At 39.2% G+C, this 16,467-nt stretch overlaps 1 protein-coding gene and 1 long non-coding RNA gene across 2 annotated transcripts; one reads left to right on the top strand and one right to left on the bottom strand.

The window, feature by feature from the left end:
* The first annotated feature begins 162 nt into the window (after positions 1 to 162).
* Positions 163 to 6,104, top strand: LOC135596652 (uncharacterized). The gene is made up of 2 exons (XR_010480992.1): positions 163 to 462; positions 5,624 to 6,104. It is a non-coding gene; the product is annotated as an uncharacterized LOC135596652 (long non-coding RNA).
* LOC103969269 (rapid alkalinization factor-like) lies at positions 3,453 to 4,271 on the bottom strand. The gene has a single exon (XM_009382764.3). It carries the CDS (start codon positions 4,126 to 4,128, stop codon positions 3,781 to 3,783), a length of 348 nt encoding a protein of 115 aa, XP_009381039.2. The 5' UTR covers positions 4,129 to 4,271; the 3' UTR covers positions 3,453 to 3,780.
* Positions 6,105 to 16,467: the final 10,363 nt, after the last annotated feature.

Genomic DNA, 16,467 nt, shown 5'->3' with positions numbered 1-16,467 from the left:
AAGCTCATGATGCCTTTTTATACGCATCAAACGAGCGCACGATAAACATCCATTTTAATTGAAGATGATTCATCTGCTAATTTTAATTTTTTTTAGTTATTATTTATTTAGACTCACGAGACTGGCTACTGCTGGCTGCTGGATTACAAGCCGTGTAAGAAACCATTGTCAAGGGAAACCGTGTTGAGATGGGGAAATGCTAATCCCTTCCTCATGTCAATGATCTCCTTCTTAACGAGAAATCGAAGGTTGGAGCACTGAAGAAGAAACTTCAGCTCTCGATCTATCGACCGTTCATGCTTCAGCTCAAGATGATTTTTGGTGTGTGATATGGTTGTTAAAGTCCCACATCGACCAACCAAAACCTTGCGATTCCGTGGGTCGGCCATAAACAGTTCAACTCGTCAATCATTTGGTTCCTCGCCGTTGTAGATGACTGCTCGTTTTCAAATTAGCGACCAGGTATGTTTTGCTTGTGGATTCAAGCTTTAAATTCTTTGATTTAAAATTATTCGTTAAATGGCTACTTAGTCAAGCATTGGATACTGAAACCCAACAAGATTTGAATCATCCAAAGATAGACTAGTGCGTTTATTTCTAGTTTAACCTACCCAACATGGAATGACATTGAAGGCGAGTTACCAAAGAGGAATTAATTGACTTGGAGCATCTGTAAGGGCATGGTGTTACGCGTGAAAGCTTGTGATGAAAGATGATCAGTGCATGATATTTTCACCAATACGGCAGCTCGAAACTGTTGAAAAACATGAATGAGTGACAAAGAAACAAAGATTCACAACGCAAAGACTCACATTTGACTGAAATAACCGGTGATATTAGTTAAAGCACAATTACAGTGCACAAAGAAAAGCTCTGGTTTCTTAGCTTCAACGAGAACAAAACAAAATTAGTTGGAAAGGTAAGTGATAACAGTTCATTTTTAGCTCTATTTTACTTTAGACCTTTATTTGACATCTATGATTAGCAAAATTAATCTGCAAAAGTATCAACTTTTGTTAGACTTGTCAAAGATTCCAGTGTCATGACATGCCATCTAAACCAACTCTATAAAGATCAAAGAAACTCTAAATGAAAGAAAAAAGAAAACTAATGAATAAAAATTAATTGTCAGAAGATGTTTGGAACAGCACAAGGTAAAAAACATCAACTTCACAGAACATTGATGGAACTTTGACAAGAAGCAGAGAAAGCCAACAGAAGTTACCAAACATGTGTCTGAAAGAGTAATGGGTGGTACAATCAACTTACTGTTCACAGAAAGGCCTTCAGGTGGCTCCCAGACAACAACGCTGAATTCTGATTTCTTTTTCATGTTTGTTCTCTTGTTCTTGTATTAGTGGCACCTTTTTTTTAGGAAGTTGAATGGCAACAAAAAGACTTATGTAACTGATCTCAAATATTATTTGTGATATTATGATTTGTTGTGATTGCTCGTTCGTGTCGGTACAGGCCATGAGCCCCTTAGATCTTATGGAGTCTAACCCAGATCTAACAAGGAAGATTAATTGGTGGCTTAGAGGGAACACCTGAGGAATCACCAGCATGACCAGATTTAACCACATTAGATGGTCCCCAGTTGATTCAGTGATCTAGTGCAGATCTAATACATCAAATTTAATACTGAAGCTGCTTGGTAAAATTTTATTGTCTTATTTTTTGTATAGAGAGATTTCTGTAAATTATAAACTCCTTTTGTTACAACTTTCTGCATTAGGAACAAAAACAAGAACGCATGACCAGGTTCGCTTTTACAAGAAAAATAGAACCCCTCCCTTATGATCACCACCGAACACTTATCTCAAGATAGAGACCAAAACAAATCAAGATGAGTTTCTTTTGTCCTTTGTTCCTCCTTTACAAATCGCTGATAACACAAAATCTAGACAATAAATCAGCGTGTGTCTAAAAGGACACTATCGTTGCAGTGTCACTGTTGGTAGCTGATGGGACTTGCTAATTGGTTGGTTCGTATAGCTGCCGTTGTCGGTTTATATGGGTCTTTTATGGATGATGTGTTTCTGGTCCTATGATTGTATCTGTCAGTCCTATTGACCTTGGTAGGTCATAAATGCCTTAAAATATAGGTGATATCCCCACCAGAAATGCCATCTTTGGGAGGGCAACAACCCAAAAGTGACACTTGACACAACTGATCATTTGTCTGCCACAATCATCTGGAAGTCTCTTTGGACCCCTTCTCATCTTCCATGGCTTATGGGTGAACAGAATCTCTTCTTTCCTCATAAAAAGTTGAAGTAGACAGTTAATACAGGGAACCAAATAGATTTTAATGTTTTACTAGTCAAGAATATTTTATTGGAAACATTATTGATCATATGAATGAATGGTCCTGCTCTGAAGGTTTTAATAGCATGTGTAGCTAATTTCTGATAGTAGAAATCAGGCATTTAAGTTGGTTTTGAAAGCTAGACAACAAGAATAGGAATCAATAGCATGAAAAATCATAGTTGCATCAGCAACATTTATATAGTTTTTGTCTTGGCAACACTATTTGGGCATGAAAACAGGAATTACTAATATGAAAACTCAGCTGCATCAGTAAGGCTTCTTCTTTCTAGTTGAGAAAAGCATCTTTCTTTTCTTCACCACCTTCCATGTTCAAAGTTAGAACTGGCCTCAATATATAACCTAAGAGATGGGGACTGTGGGTGGAGTAAACCAAAAACAGAACAAGGACTTTGAATTCTGCTACTATGCTTTCTGTTCCTAGACATATAAAGCACTATATTTGAATTGTTCAACATCACAATAAATACTGAAGGGTGTAAAATTGTCATGTAAATTTTTTTTTTATAGTCCTGTTAGTCTCTTCTGCATTATCATCAATCCATTTATGCATAGAAAGCTTATCTTTCAAAGAGATTGCTTGTAGTAAACATGGCCAAATCTTTGCCAATTTACTCTCTCTCTCTCTAAATTTCACATGACCTATCCTATCAAAGCCATAAGAGACCAGTAATTTCATGATTATTTTATAAATGCCATGATCCTTTGGGCTTCTCTTCTCCCCATCGACACTCCATCTGTCATCCTTTCCTTCTCTTCCATCCAAAGAACAACAGTGAGGGGGGACAACCAACTACCAAAGGTCAATATCACCAATAATTCAACTCCATTACCCTTAAACAAGCATTTATTTCCCCCACCAATCTCACTGTATTACCAACAATCAAAGCTCCATATCATCATTTCCTAGGCATAAATTCTAAACAGATCAACTTTTAATGATTCCCCCCCCCCCCCTTCTCTTCCCTCCCACCTCTTCCTGATGAACATCAAAATTTGCTAATGAAAGATCAAACTCAATTACACATAGAAACCACATACACTAAATCATCTATCTTTTCCTGAAAAATGTCTTCTTTTGCAGAGATAAAATGCATCGGAAGGAAAGAGTACAGAAGTATAAGTAAATAGCAACACTGCTAGAACAATGGCTTCATAAATGACAACACAGAGCTTATGAAAGATCAAGGCAGAACATCTCCATTACACATAAATTATTGATATCTTCCAGGAAACTACTAAATCTAAGTCTTAATCATCAATTCTTTTCTGAAAGATGCATTAAAAGGAAAAAAAAAGTAGAATTATAACCAAATAGTAAATCTGCTACAACAATGGCTTCATGACACACAACACCAATCACTTAAACCTCGAACAGAGTGACCAAATACATACCAAATTGGTTCTTCTCCTTCCTCAAAACCCAGCTTTTTTTTTTTTCTGGCTTTTCTCTCATCCACCGCGGCACTGGGTGATGGCGGAGCAGCTGCGGGAGTAGGGGTTGGCCTGGGCGCCGGGGCGGCAGTTGTAGTAGGAGGCGCCGCGACGGGAGCAAGGCACGGTGTCGCGCTTGAGGGCGCCGTAGCTGATGTAGCTGGAGGTGGCGAGGATGCGGCGGCCTGCCTCAGATCCGAGATCGAATTCCTCCCCGGCGAGGCATTCCGCGATAGTGCCGCGGCAGCCGGAGAGGGAGGAGGGGATCCAGCCGAGCGGCAGCTCGGCCCCCGCCTCCCCGGCGGCAGCCCGGGAGAGGAGGACGAGGGCGACCAAAAGGCGGATGCTTTGCATCAGCTTCGCCATTTGCGGGTTGGGAAGGAAAAGTCCAGCCTTTTTCCACACTCCCACTCAGAAGGAAGGCTAACTAAAAAGGTTGAGTGATGGTTGGGTGTGTAATTTAGGACAGGAGTTGTGACCAAAGAATTGGGGTTTTGTCCTGTGGAAAATTTGCAACATCGGAATTTGATTTGAGTAATTTGGATATGTTTATTTATATTTCATTTTTTTAGAGAAGAAAACGTACCTGTAAAACGGTTTCCTAATTCTGTTAGTAGACACATTACAGATTTTGTTTTTGTAGGATAACTTATCTCTTGATTTTAATTTTTTTGATTCGCACTGATAGGAACCGAGTCTGCTATAATCATTTTACTCATCAAATATTAGTTTTTCTTCTTGCAAAAAAAAAGAAAAAGGTTTGCATAGGATTGATTCTGCATGCTTGATATGGATTATTGTCATATTTATTACTATCACTGCATCTAAAAACTTAGGTCAGTAAATAAGACATGTATTATTATCTGATTTATATTTTTAATATCTTGAAATATTTAGACAATAATATTATTGAATAGCATATCTTTAAGATTATATGAGAGGCGGTTAATATAAGAGAGCTAGACTTTTTTACTATTACATGTGAAACTAAAAACTCATGCAAGAAAGAAAAAGAAAAGAGAGAAAATGGGAAGAAATCTTCTGTCAAAGGTTTTTTTTTCCTTTCAAAGGTTTTTTGATTTATTTATTGAGCCTATGAGATGAGCAATATAGTTTATCACTTCATGAAGATTATTTCGTTACATAATGACTTCACACAAAAGCAATCTTCTGTCAAAGTTTTCTAGTATCAAGTATCAATCAAACAAAGCTTGGATTAGGACACTATTTGACTCACATGGAGCTAGAAAAAGTAGTCCAGCAGTCGAACCATCTCTGACCTTTTCATACTTGGTGGATCACTTTCCATTCTCATCAGCATCTTTAAGCTTTTATGTGAAGAAATTGCTGTTGAAAATTGCAGCAGAATTATTGCCGGATCCAGTAGCTTTTTGTTTTTTTGAATTCTTTCCATATATTCTCATAATGCGGCTATTTGATCTTTTTTCATCGTTGAGCTCTGAGTAAAAAATTGTAGAATGTTTAAGCAAGTCACATCGTTTATCTTTTCTTTTTTTTAGTTCTATATGGATCAGTTCTAAGCTTACAGAGGCAGAGAAATCCAGATTTAAACTATTTTTATGTGATCTAGCATAATGACAAAATTAGATTTAGATAGAGAACAATGGCAAAGGGTTAGGCTTTTAGTTTTTTGTATCTCTGGCTTACTGACAAAAGACTCTGTCTCTCCATTCTGCTGAGCAAATCTTCCATGGGATCAGCTCCCAAATAACTTGAGGTTTACCAAACAAGGTTTTTTAGATTTTTTTTTATCTTACTGTGTTGATATCCAATTAGGCCCTCTTCTGTGCAATGCAGTGTAGTAATTATCCTGACAGAGTTGAATCACAATTTCTTGCAGCCTGGATAGGGAAAATCCAGATAAAAATGGTGCAATGCTTGACTTGGAGAATGTGTTGTACTCACCACTGATCATTCACTAAAACTAAACCTATTTGGACCCCATAAATCTGCAGGACATGACTATGTCGGAGATGGAGATGAAACAAGTTGCAGTTGGCACTGGCAATGTAATTCCAATAAGAAGAGGGGTTTAGGAACTCATGAATGCATGCTCCAAAGGTTCAACCACACTGGGAAGTATTTGGATTCAGGTGCCTTGAAGATATCTAAGAATTCATCACTGGCTGAAGGAATCCATGACAGTGAAACAGTTCAAGAAAGTTTTTGCTTGAACTGCAGGAATTGCATTCTGTAGTGTGTAAGACAAGTGCTCCTCTCAAGACTGAAAGCTTCTTGCATTGGCAAGTCATTTGTGTAGAAGATCATCAAGTACTACTCATCCAGATTCTCTTGAATAAAATTCTAGTAATATTAGTGTCTGAAGCTGAACAACAAACTCCTTGTAAGCTTATCACAAACTGGATTAAGAAACTGAGAATTAGATACTGATGCATGCCAAGGTTTTATGGCCAATAGGTGATAAGAAACTCTATCATCTATCAGATGTCATGACGAGACTCAACCAGCCGTAAGAGATCTCGGATACATATCACTAGGTTATGAGTTTAAGAAGCTCCAACTTTCAATAGCTGAAAGCCTGAAACATATGCGGTTGATATTGAATATTGTCGGAATATTAAATTAAATTTTATGATTAGATATGAGATTGACCTAAAATCTTTAATAAGATATGAGCCCTCGAATTGGTTGAAGTATTCAAGTGAAAAAGAAAGAAAGATACAGAAAAACTAAAAGAGGCTAAAAAATTTAGAGAGAGATTGTGAGAGACTGGCAATAAGTACAAGTTTATAGTCTTGAGGGTTCATATTCTTTTTCCTCTATTATCATTTTCTAAGATTTATTTATGTTCACTATCTATCTTTTCGAGATATGTTTGGACAAATAGTAGAAAAAGTGTAAGCTTTTCATCATTTGATGCACCAGTTTGGCCATGAAACAAAAGTTGCTGAGGAACCTAGAGAGATCAAAGTTGGGATACAAAGAAGAAGCATTAACATAGATTGCAGTAAATATGTGGAGTGAGGACTGTAGATACATACCATCAACCAAATTAATTTCATCTTTCATACAAGACACAAGGTTTGATTCAAGTAGATATTGCTGCATCAACACGACTGCATGCAGGCCCTGTTCACAACGCCAGAACCACCTGTTGAAGCTGTAACCTGAACAACCCCAACCAAACGCCAAATCCATCCTCTTCGACTCCGGCACACACGGCAAGAAAACTCGTCATCAGCCGTAGTCTCTATCAGATGAATTTTTACATGACTACGGATGATAAAGATTTTATAATAGTCAATACTTTACATTTGATGATACCCATTAACTACTAGTCTTCCTTTATAGGTTTCTATCTTTCCATATAGTTTGATCTACTTCTTGAAGATCTACTTACAACCGACATGTATAATACCCTCGAGTTCATTAACTAGGTTCCAAACCTTGTTGGAGTACATGAAATTAATCTTAAAATTTATGGCTTCTTGCCACTTCCCAGAGTCCATACTCGTAAGAGCCTCCTCGTAGGTCTAAGGATCAATATCCTCAACATCCTCTCCTCTAATATGTCCCACATATCTCTCATGAGGATAAGATATTTTGTCGGACCTACGTAAAGTCAGAACTTGTGTGCTAGGTACCTGAATAGACTCAGGCTGTGGAGTGGTGCTTAAGCTAGGTTCTCCAACATTGCTTAACTCTATTAAGCTCTCATTGTTTCCGCCATGAATGTGTTCATTCTCGAGGAACACCATTCTCTTAGTTACAAAGATTTTTTAGTCCTCGGGATGATATAAATAATACTCACAAGTTTCCTTGGGATATCCCATGAACTTGCACCACTCCGTCCTCGATTCCAACTTATCGGGGTTGTGTTTTTTAACGGAGGCAAAGCAGCCCTAAATCTTAACAACCTTAAGATCAGATTTTTTCTCTACCCATATCTCATATGGTATAGACACTACCGATTTAGTTGAAACTTTGTTCAAAAGGTAAGTTGCGATCTCTATGACATATTCCCAAAATGAGATGGGTAGGTCAGTGAAATTTATTATGAACCACACCATATCTAACAGTATATGATTCCTCCTTGATATACCATTGAGCTGAGGTGTATAAGAAGGTATTCATTGGGATAGAATCTCATGGTCCTTGAGGAACTGGGTGAACTCTATATTGAAGTACTCACCTCTTCGATCTGATAAAAAAGTCTTAATACTCTTTTCAGTCTGATTCTCCATTTCATTCTTATACTATCTGAATTTCTTAAATGCCTCAGACTTATACTTTATTAAGTACACATGTCCATATCAGAAATCATCAATAAAGATAATGAAGTAGGAGTAACCACTAATGACATGAGTTGATATGGGTCCACATACATCACTATGTATGAGTTCCAACAGATCAATGACTCTCTCTCTAGTTCCACTAAAAGGAGAGTTAGTTAGTTTTCCACGAAAGCAAGGCTCGTAAGTTGCATATGACTCATAGTGTAATAGATCTAGATATTAATCCTTTAGCAACTTTTGAATCCTTCCCTCATGGATGTGACCTAGCCTATAATGCCACAGGTATATACTGTTCACCTCATCTCGTTTCCTCTTAGACATACTTACATTCATGATATGTGGAGCGGTGTCTAGTATAAACAAACCATTATGCAATATTCTTCTAGACAATCTCCAAGACTTTGCCAGAATCTACAACAAATTGTAGATATGATAAACATTACTGATATCCAATACTAATGCATTATCATAAGAGTCTAACAAATAGAGACTGATCATGAATGTACCTATAGCTTCTCCAAGTTTCTGTTTCGCCCTCTCTACAAGGTACTCTTTGCAGTTCCTCTTCCAGTGCCCATCTTTGTCATAGTGAAAGCATTGGCCTTTGTTCTTTGTTGAGTCTTTCTTACCAACCTTTGTTTTACCCGATCTGCCTTTACCCTTGCTCTTCTTAAGGGACTTTTCTGCTTTTCTTTTCTTTCTGGTCTCACTAGTATAGAGAACTGGCTTCTCTTTCTTGATAGTGCTCTCTGCCTCCCTCAACATATTGAGGAGCTCCGGGAGAGTCACCTCAAGTTTGTTCATATTAAAATTCATTATGAACTATAAAAAAGAATCTAGTATGGACTGAAGCATAAGATCCATACATAGGTTATCTTCTAGGATCATTCCTAGACCCTATGAGTTTCTCTATCCACTCAATCATCTTTAGGATATGGTTTTGAACCGATGTCCCCTTAATCATCCTAGCGCAGAAGTGGTTCTTAGATATCTCATATTGTTGAGTCATTCCCTGTTCCTCAAACAGTTTGTAGACATGTAGGAGAATGGATCTGACATCCATCCTTCCGTGCTATCTCTGTAACTTGGAGTCATGGAGCCCAACATATAACACTGAGCAAGAGTGGAGTCATCTATGTACTTCACGTAGTGAGCAATCTCATCCTCGCTTGCCCCTTCCTCGGGCGTAAGCATCACTGTATCAAGAACGTATGCGATTATCTCCATCGTGAGAACAATTCTCAAGTTGTCAAGCCAGTCCGTATAATTCGGACCAGTGAGACGGTTGACATCAAGTATGCCACATAAGGGATTTAAAAGCGATATTTTTTTGAAAATAAAGATGCATGCGGATTTTACAAAAAAACAAACAATCAAGATATGAACTTCTATCTTAATCTACTCCCACTATTTTATTAGCGTGTCACACGATACCCTTAACATATGAAACAAAAGTCTCCGGCAGACTTTCTAGTAGGGATCGGGATCCAATCAACATCTTAGTGTAACATCGAGGGACTCGACCAATCACACTAAGTCTAAAATGTAGTCAACTTTTGCCAATCACAACTCCTTGTGATTCCTGTCCTATTCGGCGTCCGAACCACTATAGTCTCGAGGGACTAGGCCAATCATGATATTCAGTTAAGTCAACACCATCGTTATAAGATGAGTCTGATTCAATGATATACCCTTGAGGGACTCGACCAAGCATACCATGTCCTCAAGTCACCGGTGACATCTCTATCTTATAAGCAAGATAGCGAATGACAATACATGTGAGTTTCGAGGGACTCAACCAACTCAACCTACATTGAGAATCAGTCCCTACCTATAATGATAGAAGGCCATGTGGGTCAATCTAATTGTCTTACGTTTACCGACTTAATATTATCGAGAGAGGGGTTTCTTTGATTTGGTCTCCCAATATGATATATCACACACATACAAATTTAATATATATCTACATCGTATGCAAATATATATACATATCTAGTAGGTATACAAGTAATCACACATCATATGAGCAATCACACCAGATGATCATGAACCAAAGCCTAATGTGATCAGGCCCGAGCCAATGGACCTAATCACTCACATCAAGATCTATGTATGCAGCGGTGCATCTCCATCCCTATGATCGTCCATCTCGTCCTCGTCGGTTCCGTTGGCATCTCGACGCATCTCCATACATCGTAATCACCCGTCTCAGCCTCGTGGGTCTTGCTATCGCTTCCATGCTCTAGCTGTGTCTTCTCGTATGATTACAGCTTACTCATAGGCACATAGGCCGACAATAAACAAGAAAAAAAAATGGAGGCTCGAAAGCCCCAATAATAATAATCACAAGTACACACATCACATAGTCCATGATCATCTGTCCACATATCATATATCATATATACACATCAGCATTATGTAGGACCTAGATAATAATAATAATAATAATAATAATAATAATAATAATAATAATAATAATAATCAATTAAACTTTTAATTAATAAATATTTTTTGAAATTAGGGATATGTATGAAAATTTTTAAATTACAAGGGGTATTTTCATAATTTGGACAAAAGACAACACTTAGAATTTCAAAAATTTTAAAGGACAAAATTATCTTTTGCTCAAAAAAACCCTAACCCTCCTTCTCCCCTTGCTTGTTGTGCCTATCGGTGGGTGCTTCTGCCCGCGGACGACGTTGTTCCTACAGGTGTTGTCCCTTGCAGGCAGCTATCACCCTTGTGGGTGGTGCTGTGCCTACAAGCGCGGTGCCTTCGGGCGACGCTGCTCATGTGATCGGGAGCCTCGACGGGCGGGCACCCCTACGGGATAAGATGAAGGAAGTCAAGCACCCTCCTCTCTAGTAGTGATTCACATAATAGGGTTATGATGATGCTCCTCAAAACTCCAGTCTTGCTATTTGAGGAGGAAAAGGGGAGAGGAGAATAGGAGATGACAACCCAAAGAGGCTCTAGCCTATGAAACATTGGTTCCCTCCTATTTATAGAGGTCCCCTATCAACTTAACCCTAATGGATATTGCCCTATTGGGTATTGGATCTCAATCCAACTATCCAAACATATTAGATTAGTGGATCTCTATCCAATAATCTCTCATTGGCTCTTATTGGATCTCATCCATAGGATCCAATAATTCAGGGGTTTATTGGATATCTAATAAGATAGGGGCTCTGGCTGATATCTCATATCCGAACCTCTACTTATCGCAATACCTACCATATGTGTGTGACCCTCTAGGTCCAATATCGAGCTGGCCGTGAGTAATACCTATCAGAACTCCTTCTAGCTCAATGAATTATTATCTCTATAATAATTCACTCGACTCATCGACTGTTGACGTACTAGGCCACTACGCTGCAGTCTCCACACAATATAGGGGAATCTAATCTATTGGATCTGTCTGTCCTCAGTTACTATATATCTATAGTCCCTCATCCATCTAATATCCAGAGACCGTATACCGGGCATGGTGCAGTTAGACAGATAGAACCCTTGCAGATTTTAAGCTTGGGGTTGATCTCTTTAGTGGAACTCTATAGGGGTTTCTTTCTCCAAATTGCTGCTCAAAGGCTGTAGAAAAGATTCATCTGCTTGTTAAAAGAGGATGAATACATGGCTATTTATAGAGCTTCTAAATCCTAACTCCTAATAGGACTCCTACTCAAGACTCCTATTCCTTTATAACTCCTAATGCTTATCTAAGAAATAACCTCCTAACCCTAGCCGGCCTCTTCACCTCTTTAACAGGGGTCGGCTATGTAGGTTAACGTGAATGCCCGTCTCAATTAGGAGTCTCCTAGCTAGAGTCATAATAGACTCGCCATCTTCAAATCAACCTTGTCCTTGAGGCTAGGATTCCATGAACTCAGGGAATCGGGTCTATAGCTCCTCATATGATTCTTATGTGACGTCTTCAAGTGGTAAATTATTCCAATGCACTAGTACTTCAGTAGAGGGATGTTGGTGACGTATCATGATCTTACGGTCGAGGATACCTTGTGGTTGGGCTTGAATAACTCCATCCTTAATGGTGTTGGGCAGTTGGATCTAGGGTGACTTGTGTTCTTTCAACTTGGGCTTTAGGCATGACACGTGGAAGATATGGTGAATTTTAACATCCTCGGGCAATTTAAGTCTGTACGTCATGGCTCCAATATGCTCTGTGATCTGATAGGGCCTATAAAACGTGAGGATAGCTTCATGGAGGCTCGAGTGTTAATGGAGAGTTGCTTATATAGCTGTAAACGAAGATAAACCCAATCTCTTACTGAAAATTTTCTTTCGCTTCATCATGTGTCGGCTTGCTACTTTATTTTGGTTTGAGCAATAGAGAGACTATCCTTTAATAGTTATAGGAGTTTGTCCCAATGCTTCATAAGGGGCACATTTTGTAGATGAATGATATGTAGTATTATACCATCATTCGGCTTAGGGAAGACATTTCACCCACTCCTTTAGCTGGTTGCTGGCGAAACACCGAAGGTACGTCTCTAAACACATGTTTACCACCTTTATTTGGCCGTCAGTTTATGGATGATACGTTGTGCTCATCTTGAGTTTGGTGCCTTGTAACTGAAATAACTCGGTCCAAAATTTACTAGTGAAGATCCTATCACGATTACTTATAATGGACCTTGGCATCCCATGCAGTTTAACAATATTTTCTATGAAAATCTGGGCAATAATAGTAGTAGTGTAGGGATTTTGCACAGCACAAAAATGAGCATATTTCGTAAGTCGATCAACCACCACGAGTATTGTGCTTTTACCTTTGGAATGTGACAGCTCTTCAATGACGTCTATAGAGATGTCAGTTCACACCGAGTCTAGTATGGGTAGTGGTTGTAGCTTCCCTGGACTTGCCATTGTTTCACCCTTGTACTGTTGACATACATCACATTATGCCACATATTCATCAATAATTTTTTTCATCCCTCTCAAATACAAATTTTGCTTCATTTTTTATAGGTTCTCAGGAATCCGGAGTGTCCTACTGAAGGTGTGGAGTGCATTTCATGTAGAATGATTTTGATGCAAAGTGAGTCAGGTATAAGCACAATGCGACCTTTCTAGCGTAGATCCCTCGAATCCCAAGTGTAGTGGGCTATTGTACTTAGATCCTCCTCCAATTTTTTTATAATGTTGTTGATCTTTGGATCCTTCTTCCATTCTTTCCTAATGTCCTCGAGGAAGCTGGTGGTAGGGAGGGAGATGGCTGAAAACTTAGCTTGCTCAGGTAGCCGTGAGAGTGCATCTACAACAATGTTTTCTTTCCCTTTTTTGTAAATAATTTCATAATCAAATCTAAGAAGTTTGGTTACCCATTTTTGTTGCTCAGGGGATGATATCTTTTGCTCCAAAAAGTACTTAAGGCTTCTATAGTCAGTTTTAATTTGAAATCGTCGACTGATCAAGTAGGGTCTCCACCTCGTTACTACGTGCATAATGGCGAGCATCTCCTTATCATATATTGACATATTTTGATGGGAGAGAGATAATGTCTTACTGTTGTATGCGAGTGGTTGACCATCTTGCATGAGAACGGCTTCAATTCTGACTCCAGATGCGTCGGCCTTAATGATGAAGGGTCGGTTGAAATCTGGTAACGCTAGCACCAGCGTCGTCGTTATGGCTGCCTTAAGTTTGTTAAAGACAGCAGAGGCTTTTTTCGATCATTGGAATATATCTTTTTCAGTAGAGAAGTAAGAGGTGCGCTGATCTTCCCATAGTCTTTAACAAATTTTTGGTAGTAGCTCGTTAGTCCAAGAAACCCGCACAGTAATTTCATGTTTGTAGGTTTCGGCCAACCTTGCATTGCTTTAATTTTTGTTGGGTCTACCGCCACTCCAGATATTATATGCCCAAGGTACTCTACTTTTTGTTGGAGAAAACTACACTTTGGCTGTTTAACAAAAAGAGTATTCTCCCGAAGAATCATCAAAACAATCCGTAAATGCTGAAAGTGAGTCTCAAGAGAAGGGCTGTAAATAAGAATATTATCGAAAAATACCAGCACAAATTTATGAAGAAAGCTCCAAAAATATCGTTCATGAGACTTTGGAAGGTTGAAGGAGCATTAGTGAGTGTAAAAGGTATTATCAAGAATTTATAATGGTCATTATATGTGCAGAATGTAGTTTTTGGAATGTCGTCTTCACGTACCCAAATTTGGTGGTAATCGGATCGGAGGTCCAACTTCGTGAAGACTCGAGCTCCTTTTAACTCATTAAGAAGTTCATCCATCACTAGTATTGGGTACTTTTCCTTGACAGTGATGTCATTTAAAGCTCAATAGTCGATGCACATCCGTCAAGTTCCGTCATTCTTGCGTACAAGTAGCACTAGTGAGGAATAAGGGCTGCAACTTGGTCGAATCACCCATGTTTCAAGCATCTCCTTTATGATCATTTAAATTTCATCCTTCTGGAGGTGAGGATATTAGTACAGTCGAGTATTTTTTGGTGGCTTTCCCGGAAGGATTGGAATTCGATGGTCATGTTGCCGAGTAGGAGGAAGACCGCGCGACTTAGCAAAAATATCGACAAATTCAGCAACAAATTGGGTAAGATTTTGATCTTCGATTTCTATTGTCTTCCTCTCTGGTTGCTACTAGAGATGCATCAAAAAGCCACCATTTACCTTGTGCAAAAATTTCTCCATTCGTTGGGTCGAAACGGTGGTTACGTTGCTTCCGTGCTTCCCGCGTAGGATGATATGTTTGCCTTTGTAGTAGAATTTCATAATTAATTTGGAGAAGTTTCAAGAGACATCACCTAGCATCGTTAGCCATTCTATGCCAAACATGACCTCATAGTCATCAATTGGTGGGAGGAAGAAGTCGGTGATAATTTCTTGGTCTTGCAGTAATAGTTTCACCTGCGGACATCTTTGGTCGCACTTTAGGATTCCTCCGTCGGTGACCTTTACGTTGAACTTGCTGCAACATTCGATATGGAGTGCCATCCGAGTAGCAACCTTACTATTTAGGAAGTTATTAGTGTTGCCCGTGTCGATGAGAATAGTGATCGATTATTATTTGAGAATGCCTCCAACTTTCATAGTTTGTGGGTTTGAGTAGTCAACTACTGCGTGTACCGTAAAGTCGGTCGGTTGTGGCTCTTTTTCCACATCTTTTTCTTCATATTCAAGGCTCTCTTCTGGATATTAAATGACCTCCTCTTCTACTGGTTCAATCACAAGTCTCCCTTTTTTACAACGATGCTCGCGGCTCTACGGCTCGTCGTAGTGCCAACATAACCCATTCGCAGATCGCTCTCGAAGCTCTTCTCTTGTCAACCTTTTTGGTGCAAGGGCTCAGTTGATAGTAGGAGGACTGAGGGCTTCAGTATTGCTGGTTGGGGAACGACTCTAGTCCTCCAAGCTTCATGGTTCAATCGCTCCTCTTGAATTCGTGTGAAAGAGATGGCTGTCATAATCATGTATGGTTGTCGCGCTTTAACTTCTCATCGGATCTCTGGCTTCAAGCCCTCAATGAAGGTTCCTAATAGCTATTTTTCAGACCAATCATGAGTTTTATTAGATATCCTTTCAAACCTAGTTTGGTACTCCTGAATGGTGGAGGTTTGTCGGATCTTTGCTAGTTGTCCATCAATGTTCTCGTAATCGGTTGGTCCGAAGCGGATCAGTAGTCCTTCTTTGAATTATCATCATGAGAGGACTCCATGAGTATGTTCAAACTAGTCAAACTACTGTATGTCATCCCCTTCAAGATGTATAGCCGTAATTTCCACTATAGATGCGTCCGCAGTTTTGCGGTATCGAAAATATCGTTCCGCGCACGAGATCCAACCAATCGGGTCTCTTTCTTCCCATCTAGGGAAGACCACCCTCATGCGTGGATAGTTGGGATCGGTCATACAGCCTCCCCTCTCTTGGAAGTCATCTCTTTGGGCTTGGTGTGATTAGTTAGAGCTCTTTCCTTGATGTGATTTCTTCGGGCTTGGTGGTCGGCCCAAACTGAATTCGGTAAAGAGAGTCCGAATCTTATCCTCCATTCACTCCTCGAAGGCTTTGAATTTATCATTGATTGCCTCTTCCGATGCCATAGTATATGCCTCCAAATTTGTAATGTTAAGATCTCTCTTTTGTTGTCGGGTTAAAGACATGTATAGGTTGAGAGAAGTGGTGGTTGAAAGGGTTTGTGGATTGGTGGATGTAGGCTACGGTTTAGGCTTATTTTGTGGCTGTTTTAGGTGCAGTCTGAGGGTATGGTTTGATGGAATTTTAGGGCTATAATGGTAACGGATGAAGGTTAGGGAAAAAATTTTTAGATCTGTGGTAGATGGCAGCAAAGGTTTGATAGAAATCAGTGGAAGTTACTGTAGGTATGTGTTGTCTTGTAAGAGCAGAATTGTCGTCGAAAAAATAACAATTTCTCGATGAAATT

Source organism: Musa acuminata, chromosome BXJ1-2 (assembly GCF_036884655.1).
Source record: "Musa acuminata AAA Group cultivar baxijiao chromosome BXJ1-2, Cavendish_Baxijiao_AAA, whole genome shotgun sequence".
Classification (NCBI taxonomy): domain Eukaryota; kingdom Viridiplantae; phylum Streptophyta; class Magnoliopsida; order Zingiberales; family Musaceae; genus Musa; species Musa acuminata.
Note: the sequence above shows the minus strand (reverse complement) of the source record. Positions and strands in the feature narration are given on the sequence as shown.

Excerpts from the sequence above, each read along its gene's own strand:
- LOC103969269 (XM_009382764.3), bottom strand. The coding sequence starts at position 4,128 with ATGGCGAAGCTGATGCAAAGCATCCGCCTTTTGGTCGCCCTCGTCCTC.